Source organism: Delphinus delphis, chromosome X, assembly GCF_949987515.2.
Source record: "Delphinus delphis chromosome X, mDelDel1.2, whole genome shotgun sequence".
NCBI lineage: Eukaryota > Metazoa > Chordata > Mammalia > Artiodactyla > Delphinidae > Delphinus > Delphinus delphis.
Window position 1 is genome coordinate 55,533,910 of NC_082704.1, and position 21,085 is coordinate 55,554,994.

Below are 21,085 nucleotides of genomic sequence, written 5' to 3' on the forward strand. Positions count from 1 at the left end.
CCTGAAATTCCACATTCCTGCTCTTTCCAGACTTCCTTACCCTACTGGACAGCCTAGTAGCTATCTCCATAACAAAGCAGGGCCTCTCCCGGCAGGTAAACCTACCCAGTGATTCCTCCCCTCAGGGGCGTGGCAGTACTATTTCCTGGAGCAATCTCACGGGGTGGTTCCACTTTGCATTTGCACTCAATTACTTTATTTGCTGCCTCCTCTGTAGCTGCCAGACCTGCTTCTGCTGTTGCTCAGGTAACTCCCATCTCTCCCTGGCACCACTATAGGCAGAGGTGGTTGATAAAAGGCTTCTAACGTGTGCCTGCCTGCCTGCTTTCCTACCCCTTTCTTTCATGATCTCTCTCTGTTTGTTCCTTAGGGAGAGCATCTGGGGAGTACCTTGGTGACCACTGAGAAGATGATGAGCTCAAACTATTGGAGTGAGATGAGCAGCAGCAGCTGTGGGACTCAGCAATCCCCAGAAGTGCTGCAGTGCCAGCCCCAGCATTACCGCTGCTACCATCAGTCAAGACAAACCCAGCAGCCTCCAGAAAAAAATGTAGTGTATGAGCGAGTGAGGACCTACAGTGGGCCCATGAACAAGGTGGTTGAGGCCTTGGACCCCATCGGCTCACGGGAAGTGTGCTCCCCTCTCAAAACTGCCTCCTCCTACCAAAGCTTGCTTTGGAGCGACCGTTCCCAGGTACCACAAAGACAGCTATGCCAGAAAAGGGAAATCTTTGTTGCCTTTGTTTGCTTTTGAACCTCATTTCTTTTCTTTCTGCTTCTCTGGCTCTGTTCTACAGGATATTATCTCTTGGATTGCAGCTATATACGCAATGTACGGTCACCCAAATTCCATCTCTTGGCTGTTCTTTCATTTACTAGTTCTTGTAGCCATTTGTTTATGAGTTCCAGTGATTTTCATAATCTAACTAGAGCATAGGATGGTTCATTTTTTGTTGAATTAGATTGGAATATATGACCTGAGGTATTCTTTTGCTCCTACCACAAAGCAATCCTCAACTAGAATACCATCATTTTTATAAAATAGGTTCCCACTGATTCACTTCATATCAAAAGTAAACAGGTTTTTTTGTATCAAATATGGCGGTGCAGGGGCAATGGCATGTATGGAGTGACGAGCAATTATTTGTGTTTAGCAAATAGGATGCTACTCCAGGATAAGTGACAGGCACAATGTCTATTTCAATTGTCATATGTGTTTCATCTTTTGAAAATGATGCATTTGTTCTTGCATAGTCAAGGTGGATAATTTATGAATATTAGTAGAAGGAATATTGAAAGAGTGAATATAAGATTGAGGAAGGCAAGATGTAAGCAATTGTTACATGAAAGCTAAAAATTGTGGAAGTCTAAGACACCCTTTAAAATGAAACAAATTTGTTTTTAAAGGGGTTAGTTTAACATCAGTATCTGTGTTAATAAACTTGCCAATGAGTATGAAAGAACACTGTAAGACAATACAAAATTAACAGCTCTATGTCTGTTTTCATCTTTGACTCTCTTTATATTAAATTTGCATGTCTTTAAGCTTTCTGGAAACTTCAGTCCAAACTAAAATTATGTTTCAAGATACAAGTAGTACTGTGAAAAGCTCAAAAAGCAACCATCGGGATGATATCCTATGTTGCATTGTTATGCTGATCTGGAATAAAATGGATTATTTTTCCCAAAACAATAATTTTAATTAGGATATGAAGCAATATTTCTAAAGTATATAATGAAACTATTTTAAAAAGAAGTTTTAAAAGATACAGGTAACCCAACAACTACAAAGGCCACAATTTTCCTGTTTTATTTCACTCCTAGCTTAATTTGAGGGAAAAATATGAAGAAAAACCCAGTATTCACTGTCAGTAATTTCCTATTTGAGAAAAACTCCACCTGCATTGAAGTCAAAGGGAAGAAAAATAAAAGGTCAAAACTACTAGTTTGTGATAATAATAGTGCAAATGTACATTCCAGTATTCAGTGATGTTAATGAACAACAAAGTGGGTGTCACCTATGTTCCTGAGTAGCCCCAAAACAATGGGGAAGTTGAAACAACAGTTATCATTATCATACGAATGCTAAAATCACCCTATCTGGCGTAGTTATTTAAATACGTTAACCTCTTTTCTTATCAACTTCCTAGTAAAAGAAAAATAAATAGATAAAAATTTAAAAAGCTTAAATTTGGCAAATTATAAACATTGACCACAGAATAACTTTTAGGGTCACACTTTATTGTATACTCCATGGTTCAACCTTCCTTTTTAATATTCTTGGGACCAAGCTGGTTGAGCTTTTTACGAGACTCACCTTTCTATCTGATATTTGCTAAGTGATCCTCACAAGACTAGCTCTATCCTGAAATGTAGTTCCCCAAAGGAGTTTATAAAGAGCCTTAGGGACAGAAAGTATGGCCTCAGAAACAGGGAAAAGAAATTGGAATGGAGGGTGTTGTGAAGTCTGAAGTGATTTATAATTGAAAAGAAAGAAAAGGGCTGGGTAAGGAAGAGGGAGGTGAACTTCTAGATATGTGGTAAAGGAAAAAAAATTAGAATCTTCATTCTCTTAGTGAAATTAGAAAGAAAATTTGACTATAAAATTTCAAACTGAGTTCGATATCAATGGGCATTCATAAATCCACTAAAAGATAATTTGGCAAGAAAATTTTAGATAGCTGCCACAAAGAATGTGACTAGGAAACTATTATTCTATTATTTTATTTCTTTTCTCCCTGTTTAGTGGCAGGATGGCATTATATAAAGTAGAACCTAAAATTGATCTGAAATTACCTTCATGTTAACAAAATGAGTAAAATGTAGTGGCAGCTTTATTATATACCATGCCAAGCACAAGCAAGTAGTACACATTACTTAAAACACTTTTTGTTTTATGCTTTAAAATTCTCTCCTTAATATGCCATGTTTCAATGACATTTTGAGTTGGTATATAGCAATTATTCTGATGCTAAAGTTTGTGACCATGGCAGCTAGGAAGATAAGTATTATAATCAATTGTTAGTTATCATGAATTCAATTAAACTTTTACTTGAATTGTTTTTAGCATTTTTGTGTTTGGATGATAGTAAAAGAATTCCTAAGATTAAAAAAATATATAATTGCCAGTAGTAAAATATGTTCCCTTTGAGAAACCAAAATTGATGTCACTCTGCTTTGCTTCCTGAATCTTAATTTTCGCTTATGTAATAGACATTTTGGATTTAACCAAATGCTTTTTGCAGCACTTTAGTATTTTCTATTTCTGGCTTTTTGGCCCACGTTTTTCCTTTCTTGTGCACTAAAATAGTGCTTATGGACATAAACATATTTTAAATTTCTCCAGATATAATGTTGCTTTGCTTCTTGTTTAAAATTTATCAGATATATTTTATGATTCCCTCAGTTATTATTTTGTCTGACTGATAAAGTGTTTCTCAGAGAAAACTGACTATAGAAACCAGGTATGGGGAAATTGTCTAAATTGATGGTAGAATTAAAATTACTAAGTTTATCCATATGAACAGGAAAAAATCAAAAGCAGGTGTAATCAAGGTCATATGTGCATTTTAGAACTGAATATAGTCTTGTAAATAAATGGAATTCTAGAAACTACATAAAACTAAAAGAAACAAAAACCTTATGGCTCAACCTTTTAAAAGGCCTAAATATTAAACAACCGTCATTAACTCAGAATGAAACACTGCCTCAGATGAACAGCATTGATGTTAATATGCATTGAACATATGTATTTCTCTTCCATTAATTTTAGTTTTTTATGAAGTTCAAGATATTTTCTACATATACAGAAGAGTTCTGTTGTGAGAGAGAGAAATTGATCAAAATAAAATATTTTTAATACCATTCATTAATTGAACACATATTTATTAAGTGCCTATTATATAAGAAGCACCATGATTATCTGGATAAATACCATTTGCTTATCCAGGGAGAGTTCATATTGAGGACAGATATACATGACCTGATCTGTAGGTGTCCTATATGTTTAGATTTCATTTTAAAATATAATTTTGTGCTTTTGCCATCAATATTTTATTGAATAAAACATTTTGGTGCAAGAAGGGGTCTCTTAGAGATTGTGTTTTATAGATTACCATTTTTTTAAATTTGAAACTTGCAACCAAATTTAGCTCCAGAAAGCAGCCCAGGGGAGAATGTGAGTGAGTTTATGAATGGCCTCTGCTCTCAATAATTACCCAGCTTGGGCTTTTCTTTGTTTACATGACTTTTTTCCTTTTTCTTTGGTTACAGAGATAGTGGCTAGTTCCCTTACTGTGCCAGGATTTATATACACTATCATAAAATTTTCCTGTTCTGTGGGGATGGGTGTGTTGCTTTGAAAAATTGTTGTTCAAAGGAGTGGTCACTAAAGTGAATGATTATTCAGGGAAGTAGGTTGCCTGAGAAAGCAATGAGGTTAAAGGATAAAGAGGCCCAGTTTTCAGCTTTGGTCATCCCTTTTGTACTTACAATTAAATGAAGCTATAGAAATTGAGTGCAAGTAATTGCTGGGTGAAAATGTCCTTGCCAATTGTCTCTTGTTTAAGGGAGGTCTGATAAATTGCTAGGACTGTTTTGAGTCAGTGGCACTCATGAGCTATCATTGTGTGTGTGTGTGTGAGAGAGAGAGAGAGAGAGAGAGAGAGAGAGAGAGAGAGAGAAAGGTGGTGGGGGCAAAGGGGAGGGAGGTGAACTTTTCCTTTAACTGTTGTGATCCAAATTTTTTTTCTTGACAATTCTTGGTAAAATAACTGCAAGTTTGCCATGCTCTTAAACCCTACTTAAAAGTGAAAACCTTTCTAAACAGGTATATTTGAGCTAACTTTTTCTTCACAACAGCAGCTATCTTAATAGCCATCCTTTTTTGGCTTCCAATGGAACGTATGTACTTTGAGTTTTTAAATTAAGTCAAAAAGCATGCGCTACAAAGGGACTGTATACTTTATTTTCTCTCCTAGTTGCCTTCAAGAAAAGAAAGAATCCAGAAATGGGTCTCTTAAATGAGAGATTTTCCTTGGAGGGAAGGGATGAGTGGAAGGAGTTCTATTACTATTACATTCTATTGCTTTCTTTACATGAGAACAGAATCACAGATTTTATCCTAAATTAAGGAAGTGTTTGTTTCATATAAACAGAGGTCATTATAATTTACATGTTTCTTCATGTACAAAGTTCAGAACAGCATCTCAACAATAACCTAAGGCAAGTGTTTAACCATGTTACTGTCTTTGACAGTTTCTAACAAAAGCATCTCCCAAACTATTCCGAAAATTTATTTAAATGGCCTATTTAAATGGCCGTTTGCCTTGGCAAATTCTGTCAGCATAAATTTCAGGTGGTTTTTAAAGATACTGCTTCTTTTGAAACTATTCAGCCTAGCCTTTTCCTAAGTCACTCTTATTACTTTCAGTGATTCTCATAGTCATTAAAACTGACAGAAGCGTATAGAAGGCTCCCATGGTTTTCCTTCTTGGAACATTATATTATGTATTAGTTTTTAAGTAAAGTTTTAAAATTCAAATTAGGCAACATGAAAGAGTGCCATGTTTATTTCAACAAGATTCCAAATATTTAAAGAACAAAGTCCTGTACTATGCATGTAATCTTTTCTATTACCTAATTCTCGTTCCCAGCAGTCTTGCTGTCTCTCCCTTACATATTGCACCGAGGTCTTGAACTCTTTGATCAGAGCTATCAATAGGAAAATGAAAGCCAATAGGTATTGACTGAAAATGTTCATATTACGTAGAGCCTAAAGATCAGTCACAGAGAACATTGTGTGGAGAAAGTGCCCATGCAAATGAATCTATGTGTAGTGTCCCAGAGAGAACTACAAATAATAAATGTGCATTGATGAGGTAGACTTGGGGAGAACTGAACTATGAAACAGTGAAGTGTAGTGGCTAATAGTGTAAGCTTAGGTTTTAAACTTCTTTGGTTTAATTCCTGGTTCAGGGACTTGCTAGCTATATGCTTCAGTTGCCTCATCTATAAAATGGGGTGATAATAACACCTAAGTCATAGGATTGTTACTAGAGTCAAATGCGATAATATACGGTGAAAATTACACAGCACAGTGCCTGACACATCATGTTAATGTTGTATTACCCAAAATAAATGACTTGACCTCTCATGACCTAGTGTCCTCATTTGTAAAGTGGGGACAATAATACCTTCCTTCAGAGTTGTAGTGAGTATTGAGATAACATGTGAAGTGTCCAGCACAGAGTTAGCACTGGATAATTCTTTCTGTTTGTATTATTGATTTATAAAAATATAGCCAACAAAAGCTGATAGCTGCACAAACTACGGTAATAAACTAAATGAATAGACTATAAAGTAAGGGTTCCTTTGACACTGGGAAGATTAGGTAAACACATATGCTTGAAAAGCTTATTAGGGCTCTACTAGCTAAGAAAGACTAACAAGGAAAACCATTAAAGCAATTTTCTGAAACATGGTATATGATCAAAAGACTGGAGCAGCAGGGATGTATTTATAATGTTTACTGGCATAAATATCCTTTAGAAAGAGTAATTTGGAAGTTCCCATGCTCTTAGAGTCTTTGAACTTGAACCTCAATATTTGAAATGAAGTTTTTTTTAGTGTGTGTGTTGTTTTTTCCTTTTTAAAATGTAGTGATGCTGACATTAAAGCTTGCTTGCAGTCTGCCTCTTACCTAATGCACTTAATACTTCCTCTAGAGCTACACTTCCAGTAGGGTAGTATGTGGTTAATTACATTAACATTTAAATTAATTCAAATCCAATAAAACTAATTATTCAGTTCCTCAGCTGCAATAGCCACATTTTAAGTGCTCAACAGCCACATGTGGCTAGTGACTACTGAACTGTACGGCACAGATACAGGGCATTTCCACCACTGCAGAGAGTTCTACTGGACACTACAGATCTATATATTCAAGCTACTCATTTACGTATAGAACTACCTCTAAGATCATTACAATTCAAAGAAATTCATGGTGGTGCAAATGTGCGATCAAAGGGCTGCCAAAGTACAGGGTCAGCTTTAACGGAAACATAGGAATGAAACAAAAAAGGAAGCCACAAACTTTCAAAGTACAAGTTTAGAATGACAATTTCAGTAGAAGAAGAATTAAATTCATAAAATTTTTGAAAAGAGCTGAATGAAATATTTTTCTGTATGTATGCAGGTATAGTCATCCTTTGCTATCTGAGGAGGATTGATACTTGGACCTCTGCTCCGGACACCAAAATCCACTTATGCTCAAGTATCTTTATTTTGTTGTTAGTTTCTGCTTTATAACAAAGTGAATCAGTTATACATATAAAAATGTTCCCAAATCTCTTCCCTCTTGCGTCTCCTTCCCTCCCATCCTCCCTATCCCACCCATTCAGGTGGTCTCAAAGCGCCGAGCTTATCTCCCTGTGTTATGTGGCTGTTTCCCACTAGCTATCTATTTTAGGTTTGGTAGTGTCCATGCCACTCTCTCACTTTGTCACAGCTTACCCTTCCCCCTCCCCATATCCTCAAGTCCATTCTCTAGTAGGTCTGTGTATTTATTCCTGTCTTACCCCTAGGTTTTTCATGACATTTTTTTTTCTTAAATTCCATATATATGTGTTAGCATATGGTATTTGTCTTTCTCTTTCTGGCTTACTTCACTCTGTATGACAGACTCCAGGTCTATCCATCTAATTACAAACCGCTCAATTTCGTTTCTTTTTATGGCTGAGTAATATTCCACTGTATATATGTGCCACATCTTCTTTATCCATTCATCCGATGATGGACACGTAGGTTGTTTCCATCTCCAGGCTATTGTAAATAGAGCTGCAATGAACATTTTGGTACATGACTTTTTAAATTATGGTATTCTCAGGGTATATGCCCAGTAGTGGGATTGCTGGGTCATATGGTAGTTCTATTTGTAGTTTTTTAAGGAACCTCCATACTGTTCTCCACAGTGGCTGTATCAATTTACATTCTAACCAACAGTGCAAGATGGTTCCCTTTCCTCCACATCCTCTTCAGCATTTATTGTTTCTAGATTTTTTGATGATGGCCATTCTGACTGGTGAGATGATATCTCATTGTAGTTTTGATTTGCATTTCTCTAATGATTAATGAAGTTGAGCATTTTTTAATGTGTTTGTTGGCAGTCTGTATATCTTCTTTGGCGAAATGTCTATTTAGGTCTTCTGCCCATTGGATTGGGTTGTTTGTTTTTTTTGTTATTGAGCTGCATGAGCTGTTTATAAATTTTGGAGATTAATTCTTTGTCAATTGCTTCATTTGCAAATATTTTCTCCCATTCTGAGGGCTGTCTTTTGGTCTTGTTTGTGGTTTCCTTTGCTGTGCAAAAGCTTTGAAGTTTAATTAGGCCTCATTTGTTTATTTTTGTTTTTATTTCCATTTCTCTAGGGGGTGGGTCAAAAAGGATCTTGCTGTGATTTATGTCTTAGAGTGTTTTACCTATGTTTTCCTCTAAGAGTTTGATAGTTTCTGGCCTTACATTTAGGTCTTTAATCCATTTTGAGTTTATTTTTGTGTAAGGTGTTAGGGAGTGATCTAATCTCATACTTTTACATGTACTTGTCCAGTTTTCCCAGCACCACTTATTGAAGAGGCTGTCCTTTATCCACTATACATTCCTGCCTCCTTTATCAAAGATAAGGTGTCCATATGTGCATGGGTTTATCTCTGGGCTTTCTATCCTCTTACATTGATCTATATTTCTGTTTTTGTGCCAGTACCATACTGTCATGATTACTGTAGCTTTGTAGTATTGTCTGAAGTCAGGGAGACTGATTCCTCCTGTTCCGTTTTTCGTTCTCAACATTGCTTTGGCTATTCGGAGTCTTTTGTGTTTCCGTACAAATTGTGAAATTTTTTGTTCTAGTTCTTTGAAAAATGTCAGTGGTAGCTGGATAGGGATTGCATTAAATCTGTACATTGCTTTGGGTAGTAGAGTCATTTTCACAATGTTGATTCTTCCAATCTAAGAACATGGTATATCTCTCCATCTATTTGTATCATCTTTAATTTCTTTCATCAGTGTCTTATAATTTTCTACATACAGGTCTTTTGTCTCCTTAGGTAGGTTTATTCCTAGATATTTTATTCTTTTTGTTGCAATGGTAAATGGGAGCGTTTTCTTGATTTCACTTTCAGATGTTTCATCATTAGTGTATAGGAATGCCAGAGATTTCTGTGCATTAATTTTGTGTCCTGCCAATTTACCAAATTTATTGATTAGCTCTAGTAGTTTTCTGGTAGCATGTTTAGGATTCTCTATGTATAGTATCATGTCATCTGCAAACAGTGACAGCTTTACTTCCTTTCCGATTTGGATTCCTTTTATTTCCTTTTATTCCCTGATTGCTGTGGATAAAACTTCCAAAACTATGTTGAATAACAGTGGTGAGAGTGGGCAACCTTTTCTTGTTCCTGATCTTAGTGGAAATGCTTTCAGTTTTTCACCATTGAGGACAATGTTGGCTGGGGATTTGTCATATATGGCCTTTATTATTCTGAGGAAAGTTCCCTGTATGCCTACTTTCCACAGGGATTTTATCATAAATGGGTGTTGAATTTTGTTGAAAACTTTCTCTGCATCTATTGAGATGATCATATGGTTTTTCTCCTCCACTTTTTTAATATAGTTTATAACATTGATTGTTTTGCATATATTGAAGAATCCTTGCATTCCTGGAATAAACCCCACTTGATCATGTTGTATGATCCTTTTAATGTGCTGTTGGATTCTGTTTGCTAGTATTTTGTTGAGGATTTTTGCATCTATGTTTATCAGTGATATTAGCTTGTAGTTTTCTTTCTCTGTGACATCCTTGTCTGGTTTTGGTATCAAGGTGATGGTGGCCTCGTAGAATGAGTTTGGGAGTGTTCTGCCCTCTGCTATATTTTGGAAGAGTTTGAGAAGGGTAGTTGTTAGCTCTTTTCTAAATATTTGATAGAATTAGCCTGTGAAGCCATCTGATCCTGGGCTTTTGTTTGTTGGAAGATTTTTAATCACAGTTTCATTTCAGTGCTTGTGATTTGTCTGTTCATATTTTCTATTTCTTCCTGATTCAGTCTTGGCAGGTTGTGCATTTCTAAGAATTTGTCCATTTCTTCCAGGTTGTCCATTTTATTGGCATAGAATTGCTTGTAGTAATCTCTCATGATGTTTTGTATTTTTGCAGTGTCAGTTGTTACTTCTCCTTTTTCATTTCTAATGCTATTGATTTGAGTCTTCTCCCTTTTTTTCTTGATGAGTCTGGCTAATGGTTTATCAGTTTTGTTTATCTTTTCCAAGTACCAGCATTTAGTTTTGTTGATCTTTGCTGTCGTTTCCTTCATTTCATTTCTGATCTTATTTTTATGATTTCTTTCCTTCAGCTAACTTTGGGTTTTTTTTGTTCTTCTTTCTCTAATTGTTTTAGGTGCAAGGTTAGGTTGTTTATTCGAGTTGTTTCCTGTTTCTTAAGGTAGGATTGCATTGCTATAAACTTCCTTCTTAGAACTTCTTTTGCTGCATCACATAGATTTGGGGTCATCTTGTCTCCATTTTCATTTCTTTCTAGGTATTTTTTTATTTCCTCTTTGATTTCTTCAGTGACCACTTCGTTATTAAGTAGTGTATTGTTTAGCCTCCATGAGTTTGTATTTTTTTACAGATCTTTTCCTTTAATTGATATCTAGTCTCATAGCTTTGTTGTCGGAAATGATACTTGAAACAATTTCAATTTTCTTAAATTTACCAAGGGTTGACTTGTGACCCAAGATATGATCTATCCTGGAGAATGTTCCATGAGCACTTGAAAAAAATGTGTATTCTCTTATTTTTGGATGGAGTGTCCTTTAAATATCAATCGAGTCCATCTTGTTTAATGTATCATTTAAAGCTTGTGTTTCATTATTTATTTTCATTTTGGATGATCTGTCCATTGGTGAAAGTGGGGTGTTAAAGTCCCCTACTATGGATGTGTTACTGCCAATTTGCCCTTTTATGGCTGTTAGTATGTGCCTTATGTATTGAGGTGCTCCTGTGTTGGGTGCATAAATATTTACAATTGTTATATCTTCTTGGATTGATCCCTTGATCATTATGTAGTGTCCTATGTTGTCTCTTCTAATAGTCTTTATTTTAAAGTCTATTTTGTCTGATATGAGAATAGCTACTCCAGCTTTCTTTGGTTTCCAATTGCATGAAATATCTTTTTCCATCCCCTTACTTTCAGTCTGTATGTGTCTCTAGGTCTGAAGTTGGTCCCTTGTAGACAGCATATATATGGTCTTGTTTTTGTATCCATTCAGCTGATCCTGTCTTTTGCTGGGAGCATTTAGTCCACTTACATTTAAGGTAATTATCAACATGTATGTTCCTATTCCCATTTTCCTAATTGTTTTGGGTTCATTATTGTAGCTCTTTTCCTTCTCTTGTGTTTCTTGCCTAGAAAAGTTTCTTTAGCAGTTGTTGTAAAGCTGGTTTGGTGGTGCTGAACTCTCTCAACATTTGCTTGTCTGTAAAGGTTTTAATTTCACCATCAAATCTGAATGAGATCCTTGCTATGTAGAGTAATCTTGGTTGCAGGTTCTTCTCCTTCATCACTTTAAATATGTCCTGCCAGTCCCTTCTGGCTTGTAGAGTTTCTGCTGAAAGATCAGCTGTTAACCTTATGGGGATTCCTTCGTGTGTTATTTGTTGTTTTTCCCTTGTTGCTTTTAATATTTTTTTTTGTATTTAATTTTTGACAGTTTGATTAATATGTGTCTTGGTGTATTTCTCCTTGGATTTAACCTGTATGGGACTCTCTGTGCTTCCTGGACTTGATTAACTCTTTCCTTTCCCATATTAGGGAAGTTTTCAACTATAATCTCTTCAACTATAATCTCTTCAAATATTTTCTCAGTCCCTTTCTTTTTCTCTTGTTCTTCTGGAATCCCTATAATTCAAATGTTGGTGCATTTAATGTTGTCCCAGAGGTCTCTGAGACTGTCCTCAGTTCTTTTCATTCATTTTTGTTTATTCTGCTCTGCAGTAGTTATTTCCACTATTTTATCTGTGGAATAAGAACTTATCTGTTCTTCTGCCTCAGTTATTCTGCTCTTGATCCCATCTAGAGTATTTTTAATTTCATTTATTGTGCTGTTCATCGTTGCTTGTTTCATCTTTAGTTCTTCTAGGTCCTTGTTAAATGTTTCTTGCATTTTGTCTATTCTATTTCCAAGATTTTGAATCATCTTTACTATTATTATTCTGAATTCTTTTTCAGGTAGACTGCCTATTTCATCTTCATTTGTTAGGTCTGGTGGGTTTTTATCTTGCTCCTTCATCAGCTGTGTGTTTTTCTGTCTTCTCATTTTGCTTATCTTACTGTGTTTGGGGTCTCCTTTTCACAGGCTGCAGGTTCGTAGTTCCCATTGTTTTTGGTGTCTGTCCCCAGTGGCTAAAGTTCGTTCAGTGGGTTGTGTAGGCTTCATGGTGGAGGGGACTAGTGCCTGTGTTCTTGTGGATGAGGCTGGATCTTCTCTTTCTGGTGGGCAGGTCCACATCTGTTGGTGGGTTTTGGGGTGTCTGTGGACTTATTATGATTTTAGGCAGCCTCTTTGCTAATGGGTGGGGTTGTGTTCCTGTCTTGCTAGTTTTTTGGCATAGTATGTCCAGCACTGTAGCTTGCTGGTTGTTAAATGAAGCTGGGTGCTGGTGTTGAGGTGGAGATCTCTGGGAGCTTTCGCCGTTTGTTATTGTGTGGAGCTGGGATGTCTCTTGTGGACCAGTGTCCTGAAGTTGGCTCTCCCACCTCAGAGGCACAGCATTGACTCCTGGCTGCAGCACCAAGAGCCTTTCATCCACTCGGCTCAGAATAAAAGGGAGAAAAAGTAAAATGAAAGAATGAGTAGAAGTAGTAAGAAAGAAAGGAGGGAGGGAGGGAGGGGGAAAGGAAGGGAAGAAGGAGGGAAGGAAGGAAAAAAAGAAAGAAGATAAAATAAAATAACATAAGATAAAATCTAATAAAGTTATTAAAATAGAAAAAATAATTATTAAGGAAAAAAAATATTAAAAAACAAACAAACAAAACACGGACGGATAGAACCCTAGGACAAAAGGTGGAAGCAAAGCTATACAGACAAAATCTCACACAGAAGCATACACATACACACTCACAAAAAGAGGAAAAGGGGAAAAAATCATAAATCTTTCTCTCAAAGTCCACCTTCTCAATTTGGAATGATTCGTTATGTATGCATGTACTCCACCAATGCAGGGTACATCAAGTTTAGTGTGGAGTTTTAGTCCGCTGCTTCTGAGGCTGCTGGGAGAGATTTCCCTTTCTCTTGTTTGTTTGCACAGCTCCCAGGGGCTCAGTTTTGGATTTGGCCCCGCCTCTACGTGTAGGTCGCCACGTAGGCGTCTGTTCTTCGCTTAGACTGGACGGGGTTAAAGAAGCCGCTGATTCGGGGGCTCTGGCTCACTCCGGCCAGGGGGAGGGAGGGGCACGGAGTGCGGGGCGAGCCTGCGGCGGCAGAGGCCGGCATGACGTCACAGCAGCCTGAGGTGCACCGTGCGTTCTCCCGGGGGAGTTGTCCCTGGATCCTGGGACCCTGGCAGTGGCGGGCTGCACAGGTTCCCCAGAAGGGAGGTGTGGATAGTAACCTGTGCTCGCACACAGGCTTCTTGGTGGTGGCAGCAGCAGCCTTAGCGTCTCATGCCCATTTCTGGGGTCCACGCTTTTAGCAGCGGCTCGCGCCCCTTCTCTGGAGTTCCTTTAAGCAGCGCTCTTAATCCCCTCTCCTCACACACCAGGAAACAAAGATGGAAGCAAAAGCCTCTTGCCTGTTGGACAAGTCCAGACTTTTCCCCAGACTCCCTCCCGGCTAGCTGTGGTGCACTAACCCCTGCAGGCTGTGTTCTTGTTGCCAACCCCAGTCCTCTCCCAGCGCTCCAACCAAAGCCCGAGCCTCAACTCCCAGCCCTGTCCGCCCCGGCGGGTGAGCCGACAAGCCTCTCAGGCTGGTGAGTGCCGGTTGGCACCGATCATCTTTGCGGGAATCTCTCCGCTTTGCCCTCAGCACCGGTGTTGCTGTGCTCTCCTCCTCTGCTCCGAAGCTTTCCCCCCTCCGCCACCTGCAGTCTCCGCCCATGAAAGGGCTTCCTAGTGTGTGGAAACCTTTCCTCCTTCACAACTCCCTCGCACTGGTGCAGGTCTTGTCCCTATCCTTTTGTCTCTGTTTATTCTTTTTTCTTTTGCCCTACCCAGGTACGTGGGGGGTTTCTTGCCTTTTGGGAGGTCTCAGGTCTTCTGCCAGCATTCAGTAGGAGTTCTGTAGGAGTTGTTCCACGTGTAGATGTATTTCTGGTGTATCTGTGGGGAGGAAGGTGATCTCCACGTCTTACTCTTCCGCCATCTTCCCGGAAGCCCTCTTCTAACTGATTGTCAAGTATCTTATATAACCTATGCATATCCTTGCCCGTATTTAAAATCATCTTTAGATTTGTAAATACAGTGTAAATACTATATAAATAGTTGAGAGAGCACACTAAATTTAAGTTTTGCTTTTTGAAACTTCCAGATTTTTTTTATATTTTCAATCCTTCGTTGGTTGAATTTGCAGATGCAGAACCTGTGGATACGGAGGGGTGACTGTATCTATCCTTTATATAATTTCCCCAGAACCTTACTTTTTGAAAGAGTAAATATTTAAATAGAGGAAAATGATGAAATAACCCTCCTCAATAAAAATGCACCTCCCTTTCTTTTAGCACATGATCTGGGTTTCATAGCCTCTCTGGAACTGCCTATGTCCCTTAAGCTACTGAATTAATTTTAAACTTTAGTAAGTAATGTTCAAATATCATTCCCATTTTTCCTGATGAGGTAACAAAGGCACAGGAGTGCTATGTAACTTGCTCAAGTTCATGGAGCTAGTATGTGGTAGAACTGGGATTTAAATCTAAGCAGTCTAGTTCTAGGTCTATGCTTGTAACCACCATGCTATACTGGATATTCCTGATCTATATATTTGACTCTTATTTATGTCATACAGTCTCTGATATCTGATTCCTGTATCCCAACTCGGATTTAGGTTAAACAAAGGTATGAACAATTATCTCAAGTGATGTTGTAAAATTATCCCAGAAAAGCAGACTGATTTTAATCCACTCTGATCTTAAAATTGGTAATGCCACATGTACTTATAAGAGGAGAAGGAGGAGAAAAACGGAAAGAGAAGGGTGAGGAGGAGAAGGAGAAGGAGAAAGGTGGGGAGGAGGAGGAAGAGGGAAGAAGGCTGCTACAACTTTCCCAAAGTAGAAAATGACTTTAGTCATCGTGGGAAAAACACCCTTGGATTTCATACTAAGCCTGAATCTACTAATTATAAACAAAATTATTTTTCAACAAAACTCTACCTAAAGAATGTTGCCAACAGGCAATATTTATGTATTTAGCAAATATGAGCCACAGGAATAAACGACTCAATACTAGGCTGAATATTTGATCAGAAAATGTAGGGCCTTCCTGCAAAATCAAAGGGCTTAAATGATATGAAAATTAAATAAAAATTCAATGTTTTATTAAGTTTAGAGTTCTGTATGTACACTCTAAATATATAATGCTGTCTACTTTAAAAAAAACCCTATTGTATTTGTAGAAGTTTAAAATATTTAATCAGGGCTATTCTCTCACACGGTCAGTTATAGGTGGATTTCTTGTTTTCAGGCACCAAAAAGTTACTTTTGATAGTAAATAATAAAAAGAGTCAAATATCTAGTCTCCTATTATGGAAATTACTCAAATCTAACAGTAGAATTTTGTTCCACAACTTGAACAGAAAATATAATGAGGCAGGCCATAGGTGTGGGAACGTATAGTGATTAAGGTTATGAGTTCTGGATTTAGTGATTAAGTAGCATCATGCTACTTGAGTTGGAATCCCAACACCTTAGTATTAGCTGTGTGATCTTCAGCTAGCTACTTAACCTATCTTTATCTAACTTTACTCATATGTAAAATGGGGTTATTATAATAGTACCTTTCTGATGACAGTTTTTCTGAGTGTTAAATAAGATGATCTATGTAATATATTTGGCATAGAAAGCTCTTAATAGGTGTTAGTTGTCATTATCATCTTCATCAAAGGAAAACAAGACTGACAAGTTGAAAGGATTTGAAATTGTCTTGTCTGTATGGAAAAATAAGCTGGGAGTGATCTCTTATATTCACAGAATGTCGGAAATAGAATGAGGCTTAAAGATCCTCCAGTCCACACTTAAACATACCCACATCCCGTTTCTCACATGAGGAAACAAGCTCAGGAAGATGGCATGAGTGTTCATTATCATAACTGGCTGGTGGTATAGTGGTATAACTAGAAGTAGAACCTAGGGCTCTGGACTTCAAGCACAGAACTCTTTCCACTATATTATGATAGTCACCACCACCCCTTCCCCAGCCTTCAGTTATTTTGTTATAAGGAACATGGGGCTATGGCATAGAGGGCATAAGTACAAAAGATGTAACTATTCATTAGATTTAATGATTTCAACATGAAGGATTTAGGGAAGCTCTGTACAGATGAGTGATGCTGAAAATTAAACATTGATGTAGGTTATCAAGAGAGAGATTTAGATTTCTATTCCTGAGATGCCTTTAAAACTAAGACATCCTCTTCATTCATCCATTCATTCATTCACAAACATTTTTGATCACTTCCTGTAGAATAGGCAATGACTACTTGTGGGATGACTTGCTGCAATCCTGCCTAGCGCTAGATGCCACTGAAAGTAACTTCCATCATCAAGACAATGTTCATTTTGGACCTTTACTCACCCTACTTACATAATTCCGTAGACTTTCAGGGGAAAAGGGTTTTCTTTAGCAAGTTTTTCTGAAATTAATATACCTTATATTCAGATAGGTTTTTTCCCATCTTATGATAAGTCTAATACTGCTGTAATTTAAACTCATTCTGGTCACTGCCATACGTCTTAATCTCTTTGACCCATATTAAGCTACCACCTTAATATTTTACTTTTTGAAGTCATTCCATTTGTCCTTCGTTTCCATAAGGATTGTATGGGAAAAGCCACATTTGCCTAGATCAATTCTAATAATGAAGGCTCAGAACAATTAAGTAAAGCATAATTTGTGGAATTAATGTACCAGCTTTCCAAATATAAGAAGATTGAATAATTTCTTCATTTTAGCACTAGACTAGTCTTTGTGTAAATACACCAATTTGCCTTTTGAATATCTGCTATCTTGGCATCTGAGTAAAGTAACTGCCTATCAATATATGCCTTAAATATGTAAGATACATACACACACACACACACACATATTTGTGTATGTGTGTGTATTCTTACTTGGGTTAATTTCAGCAAGTTTATAAAACTTCTCAGTACACTCTTTCATCTTAAAAGCTACTCCACATAGCTAGTGAAGTTTCATTCTGTTTAATTTTCTGATGTCATCATATTTGAATAGGATAAAGGGAAGGGGAAAGAACTACCATCTATAGAACCAGGTACCAGGCAGTGTGCACTAACTGTATTCTCAAAATAACCCTAGTATTACTAGCTACAGCCTAAAAAGGCTAAAAGTTTTCATAAAAGCATCTTTCACACATGAGTAATTTTACACTTGCTGATGGATGTGGAATTGGCATAGCCATTTGAGAAATCAATTGGGCAGTATGTATTAAAATGAATAATGCACATACTCTGTGCTCTAGTAATTCCACTTTGTGGGATTCTAGAGAAGTACTCACATTGCACAAGGATGCTCTTTGCAGCATAGTGGAAACCTGGAAACAATTTTAAAAAGATAGATAAATAAACTATCAAACAAACATTATGGAACACTATAATTTAAAATAATGAATTAAGACATTAATCTATAATATGAGATATTGTTAGGCTTATATTGCAGAATAATAAAAGCAGTAAATATTATTTATACATATATGTATAAATATGGGTAAGAGATTTGAATGAAGGGAGGATGGTTAAGGGAAGATTTTTGACTTTATAAATTTTTATGTTAGAGTGTATTCATGCACTGTTGTATAACTAAAAATCACATTTTTTGTCTTTCTGAACTTATTCCTGTTGGATCTCTGGGCCAAATCCACCTGCACTTGGTTGTATTTGTAACCATTTTCCTAAACTGAAGAACACGTACATTTTTGGTCTAAAGTCTTTAATTCTGTGCATTTGTCTGAGCAATTATCCTCAGCTACCAGCAGGAAATCTGGGAACCTATTCAAAGTCTGCCTAGAAACATTAAGCTTGCAGTATTGCTGTTGATGTAACAGAGGGAGGAAGGATGAAAATGTTACAAGTTGAACCAAAAGGAAAACCACAGCATGCAGAACATTTGGCAGTCTGAGTAAATGCACAGTCCTGTTTTAAGAACAGCACGTTACACCTACATTATAGCTATATTTTGATATGAGTCTGTCAGTGTTTCCCTTGTAAGTCTGTGATTCTGGTTTTTAATACCTCCTTGATCTGAAGAAAACACTATTTTTATCGTTTTAGGAATATATCCTGGAGTTGTGTCAATTGGTTGTAAATTATAGTAATGTATGAAGAAATTGAGTAATGCTGTCGACTCTTTGCACACTGATAAAGTTATGTAATTTGCTGATCTGGGAAAAATGTTAAGAATGCCAGCATAATCGATAGAGTGAACATTTTATCTAAACATTATCAAAAATCATACTCTCATCTTTATGGATCATTCTTTAACATTAGAATCTACTCTTTGAAATTAAACTAGAAGCAGATCACATGAAGCATAATTAAAAATCAGCTTGAAGTAATATAAGAGCAGTAGTCTTAGTTGAGTTTTCAAAGGTAGTTTCCTATATTGGTTTCAGATTTTTTTACATTTAATGTTTTTGTTTGTTAAACTTTAAATCTTGTTAATTGCAGACATACAATAACATTGGGGGATACATCAGGCGAGTTCTCAAAAAAGCAAAAAAAAGGATGCAAACTAAAAGTGAAAGAAGTATGTACTGTTATGAAAGCATTCTAGAAATTATTTTTCATTAGATTACTTGCAATGCTGACAAAGGAATTGGTAATGTGCTCTTTGGAGAGATGGACATCATCTAAGAAAGCACTAAATAACGTTCTTATTTCTGACAAATTTGGATTATTATAAAAATAAAGGAAATAATAATACCTTAAGGACATAAGACTTTTTTTTTTTTTTTTTTTTTTTTTTGCTGTACGTGGGCCTCTCACTGTTGTAGCCTCTCCTGTTGCAGAGCACAGGCTCTGGACGTGCAGGCTCAGCAGCCATTGCTCACGGGCCCAGCCGCTCCGCGGCATGTGGGATCTTCCCGGACCGGGGCACGAACCCGTGTCCCCTGCATCAGCAGGCAGACTCTCAACCACTGCACCACCAGGGAAGCCCAAGAACCTAAGACATTTAAATGACACTGCTCAGTAACAGTTTCTGAACCCCCTTTTGTTTCTATCAACAGGAACTTCATTCTACAACTCTGAAAATATCTACTTGTGCCCCAAGCACTGTACATATAACCCCAAATATTGAACAGGTAAAATAAGATATGGGTTAGATCAGATTACTTTCTTTTTGTGTAAACCTTGCTTGTTTGTTTAAGTGATCTTTAGGCCCTCATAAAACTTTACACATTCACAAAAATTCAGGAACATAAAACTGGAAAGGAGAGCCTTACATATGAAAGTCAGCTCAGCCCATTATAGGAATGTGAAGCAAGTGCTGTGGATTGAGGTTTTTCAATTTCATTATCTACTCAATCTGATTGCTTTTGTTTGAGTGCAGTTTATTTTTCTCCAAGGATCTCCCACTGATTATGTATATTTTAAGGGTCTTTGATCTGAGCAGAAATGAAGTACCTAGATCTTGGATTGAGTGAGGACGTGGCTTTGTGAATGATAATACTGTACATTTATATCCAGAGAGAATAACTTGCAGGGTCAGAACTAGCCCTTCTCCAAGGTGCATGATTTGAAAGAAACACAAGTTCAAGTTCCCTTAACCTTTGTGACCTAATAATCCCACTTTTAAGATTATTTTTGAGTGTACACATTATATCTCCAAAAGGTAGGTACCTGTAATAATAATTAAATACCATATTAACAAATATGTGTTTAATGAGCTAGTCCCACATATTAAAAAGTAAATTCTGAGTAAATAAACCATATGACATCTTAAGTTTGTTAGTACACAGGAGGGGAGTATAAAGGCTGCAGGATTTGGAAGATAGGAGGGAGAAAGATACTGTTCTGAGAAAACATGCCTGCCCAGACTGAAGTGTCACGATGTGAACTTGAATAGTGAAGGGACAAATGGACAAAAGCTGGTCTCTAGACCTGGGGTACAGTGAGGAAAAGGTGATATTATGCAGAACAAGTAAGATTATCAAAGAAAAGTTTGCCTACCATGTACCAATTTGGCCTGGCCTAGAGCTAGGTCAGTTAGAGTCATGCATTTATTCAGCGAACATTTGCTGACTGCCAAGTGTGTACCAAATATTGCACAAAGGTGAATAGGAACCAATCACTACTCCCAAAGACCTCAGACTAACATGGGTCACACACTAACAAAACATAGGACAGTGGAATAAAGGTTACAACTGAGTTAAAAGTGGAGCCCCATGGGATGGACCACCAAGATAGGATTAGCTCAGAAAAGTAAGTCTACTTAAATCACAGAGCTGTTCACTACACTGAAATCCAGTCATAAAATTGTATTTACTGTTATTTTTCATAATAAATGGCTCTATAATTAAGTTTGCTGTAAATTTTACTTCTGACAAAAAATGTTTTTTCTAGAAAATTTGGAAATACAAAAGAACATAAAGAAGAAAAAATAAAATTCACTCATGACCCATCCCCTACCCAGAGATGGTACTCTTAGCATTTTGTTGTGTTTTCTTCCATTCAAATAAAAAATTAAGATCATACCATATATGCAGTTTTATATCTTCATTCTCATTTAATCTTACATAATGTTATGAGTTTTTAATGTAAATTTGTATTATCAAGATCATTATTTCGATGGCTACATATTTCAGC

General features: G+C 36.9%; 1 protein-coding gene across 2 annotated transcripts in view; it reads left to right on the plus strand.

The window, feature by feature from the left end:
* The first annotated feature begins 225 nt into the window (after nucleotides 1-225).
* Nucleotides 226-21,085, plus strand: part of POF1B (POF1B actin binding protein) — a 104,078-nt gene continuing 83,218 nt past the window's right edge. The window contains exons 1-3 of one of the 2 annotated variants that reach the window (XM_060002692.1): nucleotides 226-246; nucleotides 371-694; nucleotides 19,507-19,581. In XM_060002692.1, coding sequence (XP_059858675.1) covers nucleotides 410-694; nucleotides 19,507-19,581 — 360 coding nt within the window. In that variant the 5' untranslated portion in view covers nucleotides 226-246; nucleotides 371-409. Of the gene's footprint in view, nucleotides 247-370; nucleotides 695-11,328; nucleotides 11,369-19,506; nucleotides 19,582-21,085 lie in introns of those variants that run through there. The other variant, XM_060002693.1, reaches the window with a different exon arrangement.